This window comes from Talaromyces atroroseus (genome assembly GCF_001907595.1).
Source record: "Talaromyces atroroseus strain IBT 11181 chromosome Unknown scaffold_6, whole genome shotgun sequence".
NCBI classification, from domain to species: Eukaryota; Fungi; Ascomycota; class Eurotiomycetes; order Eurotiales; family Trichocomaceae; genus Talaromyces; species Talaromyces atroroseus.
Genome location: NW_017971438.1, coordinates 2,581 through 12,228, shown reverse-complemented (window position 1 = coordinate 12,228; position 9,648 = coordinate 2,581). Strand labels below are relative to the sequence as shown.

Sequence of the window (9,648 nt, the reverse complement as noted above, 5' to 3'; positions counted from 1 at the left end):
TAAATTATAATTTTTATTATTATTTTTTATTTATTTATGTTTTTCTTTTCTTTTCTCTTTAGATTTCATAAACTTTACATTTAATATTATAAATTATTTCATATTAATCTTTCTTTTATTTTCTAACTTTTTTATAGAATTATAAATTTATATAATTTAATTAAGATATTTTATTAAAGAATTTAAAAATATATTATTAAAAAATTTAAAATATTTTATAAATATAATTTTTAATTATATAAAAGAATTTAATATTATTTATATAAATTTAAAAAAAATAAAGTAAAGAAATAAAAAAAAGAAAAGAGATTAAATAAAGAAATAAAAAAAGATAAAAAAAAATAAAGTAAAAAAGCTATCATTAGTTTGCGTTGAACCAAAGGATAGTTTAGGGTTACGGCTAACAAAGTTCTCGGGAGCTAGAATGCATATAGTTAGCTCTGTTTATAGTTCAGAGGAAATCAGTATCATGGTTTATTTTTATTTAAAGCTCTTTTATAGTTATTATTTTCTAGATTTTTTTACATTAATATATTTTTTCTCTCTTCATAGATGTCTTACTCTTATAATCTGACTGGATCTTCTATATTGGTGGAAGAATCTAACTTTCTATTCTATCTTTGCATCCTTACTCAATGGCGGGTAATTCTCTGTACTAAGCATGGCTCATGCTATACTTATTATAGTCTTCCCCAACACCTTCTTCGGAAACATCGTATTAGATAATTCTAGTGACAGAACATTGAACAGCACCTCTAATATTGCAGTATTACTAATAGCTTAGATAAAGTGATTTAGCTTTTTGATAATATTATTAAAATTTATAATTTTTTTACTAGTCTTGGCTTTCTTTATCATATAAAGCACTGTTACTATTGTTCCCATAATACTAGTTATATGTGATAATATTATAATTAGAAACATGGATAGAGAAAGTCTTAAGGATTAATACCTTGGCATTATATCTATCTTTAGATCTTATTTTAAGAAAAAGAATAGATCTAGTACTTTACTATTATTCTAGTTTACTTAATTATACTGCCCACCACCTCTTTATATCTCTATCTACTATACATATATCCACACGTCAATGTATCTAAGTATCGAGCTTTATCCCCTTCTATTACCACTAATTATTTATTATCCCTAGAAGTGCTTCTAGACAAGTATCACATAATCTAAAGTCAGGATTCCTTCCTGCATACCATCCAGAATAGCTAGCATATCTCTAAAATCATGTTCTGGTTACGAACCACAAGTATTTATACTTACCTTGCTAGAGTAGACCCCAACATCATTAAGGATCTATATTGACTTTTAGAACTAGAGGAGACACTATTATTATTTATCTATTATTATGTGGACTAACTCTAGAGACAGACTAAGCAGCTTCTTCATCATAATTATATACCACAACTAAGCTACTAGAATACCCAGCTTATTAACACATTTTCCTATGGGGAGATCTTATAAGATCTAATCTAACCGCTACAGAATACTCAGAGCCAAATGTGGTATATCTAGATCTGGCAGAAGCTCATCTATTACTGGAGCCAAGTTATAAATAACCACATATTATCTACCCTATTATTCCAGCCTACTAAGAGCCAATCAACTATCTAGAATAATATAATAAGTACAGCCTAGGAACTTAATAACTCTAATAGATTAAAGCCAGACTATATAGAGATTTTTAAATATGAACAGCAATTAAAGGAACAAATCCTTTATTTTTGTCTAGTAATCATCTAATAGCTAATCTTATCTTAGGCCTTTAATTCTATTCTTATATCCTTTACTGCATTTCTTTTTTAGAGCCCCACCTAGAAGCAGTAGATAATAGTTAATAACTATACCTTTTTTCTATCGCAGCTAATCTATAATAATTAGATCTAGATCCTTGCTCTCTTTATCCTTAAATATTAGTATCACCTAAAGATTAATCTAGCTACTATTATTATTAGATATTAGAATTACTGACTGCTAAATAATATTTCTAGACCTATAACTAAATTGCTAGAGAATCATCTCTATAAATTCTAGATTAAGATAACTAAGATGCCCCCTGTGCAAGTGCAATAAAATTAGAAAGGCCAGATCATTATCTTTTAGAATATGAGCCTGTCCTTATTGGAACTATTCTAATTTATGTAGGAGAGAATCTCCTAAGTGATGATAATCTTCAAGCAGGAGCTCTATCTCTTAGGCCTATTTTAATCTAAAGAGGAGATCCTCTAATTCTGCCTAGACAGGCTAGTGGATAACTGGGATGCTATAAAGGTAGGAGCCTCCTTCCTTATTAATATCTAGAACTACATCTATATTTACCCCTACTAGAAGTGGCTTTTTCATTATATTAGCTAAGATCCTATATTATTCTCTCTCTTCTGGACCCAGGGTACAGACTAGATCTAGTAGATTTCACACAATATGGGAGAACAGTATAAAGCTATAGTTTAGCACTTCTTAAAGGCACTAGTAATACCATTCTTCATTAAATCTAACTAGCAGACATAATAAACTAAATTTCTAGGGATCCACTAGCAGAACACCCTGCTTTATATATAGAATCTCTTCCTTTATAATAACTAGATACTATTTATCCTAGATTATTACAAGACCCGCTATTGCAGTAATACCTCCTGCTAGCCTGCTTGGTTCCTCCTTCTGGAGATAGCCTAGTTAGTGACCTAGTATCTAGTCCTGATTATGCCCTTCTAATAGTAGCTATATCATAAAGTCTATTAAGATTATTCCCATGCACCTGCTCCACTCTGCAACTATCTATAAGTATCTAATATTGCTTTATGGTTAGAGGATTATCTTATTAAAGTGATGATTTAGACTAGACAGCAGATTCTTGATAAATAGATCTATATTTGTATATAGTGCCAGATTATAATTGAGATTACAATTAAGAAGTTTAGGACTCTTGCATTATAATTTATTAAAAGTTCCCTTAATAATAAGGACAACGACTAGACTAAAGATCATGACAGCAGTATGGCTATTATTTTTTACTATTAAGCTACATACACACTGCATACTAGCAATTAGGTGTATAGAGGCACTATTAATTTCTAGGTTGGTCTTACTAATGCTGGTCTTCAGGAATTCTAGTGAGCCAGTAAAGCCTGGTATCAACTGATCTGACAGCCTTTCTTATATACTACCCCCAATCCTTCTAAAAGATTATAGCCTGGCCTGTTACTCGCCTTGTCCTTTCATGAACCAGGGCTTACCACAGAATAGGAATGGGATGAGAGCCCCGTCAAATAAGCCTAGAGCTAGATGACAGAGTTAATCCTTATCTAATGATTCTGTTGCTGTCGAGGGCCTTAACCTGCATAGAGTCAGTAGACAATGGAGCAAGTATAATCTATCCTGGAACAGATATATAGTCTAAAAGCATAATATTAATCTATCTACTAGCATCAAGCGCTTAAATATATTCTCCAAGACTCAAATAAAGTGATCACAATGCTCTGGATAAATAAGAGTAAAAACCTACTTTATCTCCTACCCTGTCAACTGCTGGATACATAAACCACAGTAATAATCCTTCCACTAGTCATTCTTAAGCAGAATATGCTCTGTTAATATTAAGACACCAGAATTAAAGCCACCCTATAAAATCAGACTTATAAATTAATATATCTAAGATCTAGTTCTCTTATCTTAATAAATATTGAGCAGGTTATACATCTGAATTTCTACATCTTTTTTCTTCAACTACAGCTTGCTTAATAGCTTAATCAAGTCATCTTTAATGAGTACTATCTCATCCTAACCGTCACGGCATACTAAAAGTGGATGGCCCTAGTCCTAACCTTATAAGAGATTCAATGTCTCATAATTTTCCTGACAGACACGCTGCCACCAATAATAAAGAAAGAATTCTAGCATACTATATTTTTCTTCTATCCCCAGCTAGTCCACAGCCTAACTACTTACCATGATTTCACCTATAATATATTTTTTAATCCCCCCCACCAGGACTTCCTTAATGGATCTACTATCTTATAGATTTAGCATAAATAGACCCAACTCCCTTTCTTAGACTGTGCAATTATCTATTACCATACCTAGACCACCATCAAGAAGATCGCCAAGATCCTACAATGTCCATTCTATTATACTGAATCTGGAACCCAGAATAAGAAAGCCAAGATTCTCTAGGCCTGGCATTATGGCGTATCTAATTGGATTATTACCACTTTAATCTTTAAAATAGGTATTAATTATCCTTATATCTAATTGGTGATTTACCTTGATACTCCATTAAGCCTGATTGATTTCATGCAAGAAGCCAGCCATCTCAGATAAGATCAATAGAGAGATCATTCTATTATCCTTCTTCCTGCGTTATAAAAGGCTTAATCCCCATCATGATTAGGCTAAGCTATATCCTAAGAAGTCCAGACAATACATATTATCCTCAACCAGCCCTAATACTAGATGGCGGCTATAAACTCCTTTCTTGATAGGATTACTAGAGTATATACTGCTCCCAATCCTCTTTATGACTAATACCACCATCACAGCATCAATCCCCCATCCTCCACTACAATGGGCCTGTCTAAATCCAGTGATAATCCTAGTCTAGATCCAATAATTAAATCTCTTCAGCAGATGCAGCAAATACAGTAAGATAGTCAATAGCTCCACAACTATAAAGATTATCTCTAAGCACTCTATAACACCTATCTAATCTATCAGATCCTTCCTTCATCATCTATGGATCCCAGCCCCTATTCCTTTATCCAGTGTTGCAATCCCCAATATTAAGCTTTTCTCTAAGCAAAGAAGCAGGCGCAGAAGGAAAGATCTTAATATAGTGACTAGATCTAATGATTTACCAGATGCTTCCATTATTATAACCTACAGGTAGTGTGTTCCCAACAAGGCCAGGGAGTATACTAGTATCCAGACCTAGTAATACAAGCCTGCTAAGCCATCTATCAAAGAAAGACCTAGAGAAAAGAATTCCTCTCTAAGCTAGGTAGAGAGTATCTCTAATCCAAAGAGACTATATATATGCTCTAGCTTAGATAGAAACAAGTTATCTTTAGTATTAAAAGATCTAATACTGCCTAGATTGCTTATTATGCCTTCTAATCCCTACTAGAACCCTAGAAGTAGACTTTATTTATTATACATAATTTTATTATATATTTTTCACATATCATCTATATATATATATTTCTCATATATATCTATTATATCCATCTATCCCTAGATTTCTTCTTTTTTTATTTTAGCATAACTCTATTATTTATTATAAACACTGGTACTAGAAGCAGTATTTAAATTTATATATAGTCATTAGTTTCGTGCTGAGTGGATAACAGAGGATAGGAATAACAGCAAGTAGCTAGACTAGATCTATATGTGGTTTAAGCACAAGGTATAATGAAGTAGGTTAAAGAGGATATAACTAATTTAGATATTTTATTAACTTAGCCTATTTATTATTGTGCTGTGATACTCAGTAAGTGTAGAAATCTACATTTTTAGCAACCTCAGATACTCCTAGGCCCCCTGCCTAGAAGCGTTAATCAGCTAAACTATTAATCTTCTTAATACAAGAATGTCTCACTTAATGAGCATATATAATAATCTTAGATGCTCCTAGGCTCTCTGTTTGAGAGTATTAATTAGCTAAGCCATTAATCTTTCTAATATAAGAATGTCTTATTTAATAAGCATATACAATAATCTTAGGTGCTCCTAGGCCTCCTATCTAGAAGTGTTAACTAGTTAAGCTATTAATCTTTCTGATGCGAGAATATCTTACTTAATAAATATATATAATAATCTTAGGTGCTCCTAGGCCTCCTACCTGGAAGTATTAATTAGTTAAATTATTAATCTTTCTAGTACAAGAACATCTCACTTAACAAGTATATATAACAATCTTAGATGCTCCCGGGCCCTCTATCTAGAAGTGTTAATTAGCTAAGCCATTAATCTTCTTAGTACAAGAATGTCTTACTTAATAAGTATATATAATAATCTTAGGTGCTCTTAGGCCCCCTGCCTAAAAGTATTAACCAGCCAAGCCATTAATCTTTCTAATATGAGAACATCTTACTTAATAAGTATACACAACAATCTCAGATACTTCTGGGCCCTTTATCTGGGAGTATTAACTAGCCAAGCTATTAATTTTTTTAGTGTAAGAATGTCTTACTTAATAAGTATATATAATAACCTTAGATGCTCCTGGGTCTTCTATCTGGAAGTATTAACTAGCTAAGTTATTAATCTTCCTAATACAAGAACATCTTACTTAATAAGTATATATAATAATCTTAGATACTTTTGGGCCCCTTATCTAGGAGTGTTAACTAGCTAAGTTATTAATCTTTCTAGTATGAGAATGTCTCATTTAATAAGCATACACAACAACCTCAAGTGCTTCTGGGTCCCTTACCCAGAAATATTAACCAGCCAACCTATTATGCTTTCTGAGAGCAATAGCCACTGCGTTTCTATTATTCTTCATCACCACAAAAAGAATCTATATTTTTTCCTATTAGCTATAATAGCCACTAATTTGGGAGCTATTCTCTTTAAGCTATTAATTACTAGCTAGCCTTCTCTACTACTTCTTCCCCTAGAGCTTCTACAACATATCTATACCAGCTACAGGATCCCGTCAACCAATAAAATCTTATTATCTGTCGTTTTATATAACTAAAGGGCTTAGTTTATCTCATCTTAACCTCAGACCCTATCGTGATGAGTCTTGGCCTATATTTTTGTGGACTTGTTATTAATCATTTTTCTATCTAAGCTAACTCGTCATTAGTTCTTTTCTCTTGTAAATAACACTATATTTTAACTAGCAGAAGAGGGCGCTGCAGTAGTTATAAAGATTATAGATATAGAGAAAATTGTAATTTTACTAGATTAATGTATTTGGAAAAAGTTTAAGAGAATGTATTAATATAGGTGATAAATAAACTCTAAGAATAAGACTAAATTGAGTTTAATAGTATTTTAGATCTAGTAAAAATAAGTATTGTATACCTGCTGTAAGTATAGCCAATTACCACAAGATTCTGTATATTAAGGTTTAGCAGAGATTGATTGCTAGAGGAATATTACAAGCTTAATTAATATCCCTATCTTGGCCCGTATGACATTAGCCTAATAATTGAGGCTTTAAAGGGAACAACTGATACATCTATAGCTAGCATCACTGGTGGTGAAAAATTACCATGACGCGAAAGGCTATTGAGATATTGTAGTCTAGATGTAGACTAGTATTATTATACTCTATTGGTTGCCTACTCTAAATATAGACCAGGGCCTAGGATCTACTTAGGGAACTTCCCTACTAAACTCTTGATCATAATCAACAACTTAATCATAAGCTAAATCGAATTAGGTTTAGCGCAAGATAGTGTTAATTTCTACAAGGCCTCTTCCTTATCTTTCTTTCTTTCCTTCTCTACCCCTTGACTTAATTATTTTTCATCTTAATATCTTCTGCAGCATTTACCTAATCATCATATATCTACCCTCAGTCAAAAGCTCTTGATCTAACAAAGAGAACAAGCCTATTTTTACTACTATAAAGGATAAATAGCACAAGATATATCACTAAATATCACTATGTTGGATTCAATCATGAGTAGGCTTAAATCAGCAACACATCGACCAATATTATATGTCTCTCAATTTCTTTAATCCTCACACTCAGCCCCCATATCAGTGATCATGGTTCCGGGCAAGGGCCTAGAATCAACCATCTATATCTTGATTTATATATTGAGACGAGCTATCTTCAGTCAACATAAAGTAAGATAACATCCTACCTAACTCAATATTAGTAAATGCTAACTATTGATTGTTCAACTTGCCTAGTTAGTTAATAACTACGTCTTTATCCGGCACTACTGGAGTAGTGATAATGGGGCGAAAGTTTGAGAACGACGACCAGGTATTTGATTTTATAGAGAGTGGGATCCTTGATCGTGATGCGATAGGCGCTTTTATCGCACAAGCCATGGCCGAGGTCTTAGATAGATGCTGCAATGTGTTCTATAAAATTGACGGCTTTGTGACCAGGCTTATGAAAGTTAGTGGGAGGGTTCTTCTAGAGTCGAAAAACAAGGAATGATAGGAGTAATATGAGTTGGGTGACGTATGGAAAAAACTATTGGAAATCAAGAGGAAATATCAATTAGATTGGGCACGAAGGACCGGCAATCACATGAGTAAAGTGACAGCAGTATGGGGTGCTGCCAGCTTATATTTAGTTAGCAAGGGTATCTCGAAGAACAAGGCCGCATATTATAATGCGTTGGTGACCACTTGCCCAACGTGGGAGGATGCATGGCATTATTTCAACCATATGCTATATGATTACTGTATAAACTATCAACATGGTCAATCATTTAGCATGATTATTAGCACCACTAACACTAAAAGTACATGAGATCTAGCCTAGGGAAATGCTTAGCTACTGGTGCTAAGCAGCAACAAATTGCAGCATTTGAACAGCATAACTAGGGAAACATATGATTTTAACCAATATGGATTGCTCATCATCCGCGCTTATACTAGAGCACAGCTGGCAGATTCCTCCATTATCACATTATTATATAGCGGAGAACTAGGATACGCAGAGATCATTGGTGAAGTCACTAAAGCCAACACCCTCAGACTAGACCGTATGGGCTTGGGCTCATCATGGCGACCTGACTGTAGAAAGGATGGACAAGTTGTATCCCTGTCTAATAGACCCGAGCATATTGCAGTCAAGTACAATGATAATAATTCTATTGACGACATCGACATGGATGGAGTTGGAGGCGACGATATCCAGTCCAACCACGAGCCAATGCATGGTGATCCCGAGCCTCACTTGACCGTAAACTCCGGGCCTCCTGCCCCAGAGCATATAGGCGATGATGATGCTCTAATAGTTGATTCTATAAACCCCAAGCGTGACAAGTCGGGTGCTTCCGGGCCCCCTGTCCCAGAGTGCATGAGCGATGATGATGCTCTAATAATTGAATCTGCAAACCCCAAGCGTGATGAGTTAGGTGCTTCTGGGCCCCCTGCCCTAGAGCATATAGGCGACGATGATGCTCCAATAGTTGAATCTGCAAACCCCAAGCGTGACGAGTTAGGTGCTCCTAGGCCCCCTACCCCAGAGCATATAGGCGACGATGATACTCTAATGGTTGAATCTGCAAACCCCAAGCGTGACAAGTTAGATGCTCCCGGGCCCCCTGCCCCAGAGCACCTTGGGAATAGACCAACCCACGATATAGCATAGGATCATGAAGGAGATGACCTCATCTCTAGGGCTGATGCCGCCCACTAGTTATTAGACATGCTTTAAAGCAAGGAACGGAGAAAAGGATCACAACCTATATTGATTCCTGATATATAACCTATGCCAGCCCCTGTTATGCAATCTGCTACCAACATAACAAAAACCAATGTCAGCCAAACAAAGTCTTATGGAAACCGCTATGTGAAGGATTAGTGCGCCTGTGTGCAGGTAATGAGTGGTATAAATATTCAGGCTGTGGCTAGCTTAGTGAGGTATAATGAACGGAATCCCTATAATGAAGTTCAAGCAATTGCAGTGTTCCATGCAATCACTACTAATCTTAAGGCTATAAA

At 34.5% G+C, this 9,648-nt stretch overlaps 1 protein-coding gene across 1 annotated transcript, besides 2 other annotated features; it reads left to right on the top strand.

Moving 5' to 3' along the window:
• Positions 1 to 353: 353 nt before the first annotated feature.
• Positions 354 to 4,701: a repeat region (Identified by RepeatMasker using a combination of RepBase library and repeat library created with RepeatScout).
• Positions 4,692 to 6,651: a repeat region (Identified by RepeatMasker using a combination of RepBase library and repeat library created with RepeatScout).
• Positions 6,652 to 8,396: 1,745 nt separating this feature from the next.
• Positions 8,397 to 9,295, top strand: UA08_04987 (hypothetical protein; the record flags this gene model as incomplete). Its single annotated transcript, XM_020267480.1, has 2 exons — positions 8,397 to 8,399; positions 8,474 to 9,295. The coding sequence occupies 2 exons, from the start codon at positions 8,397 to 8,399 to the stop codon at positions 9,293 to 9,295; spliced, it is 825 nt and encodes a 274-aa protein (XP_020119656.1).
• Positions 9,296 to 9,648: the final 353 nt, after the last annotated feature.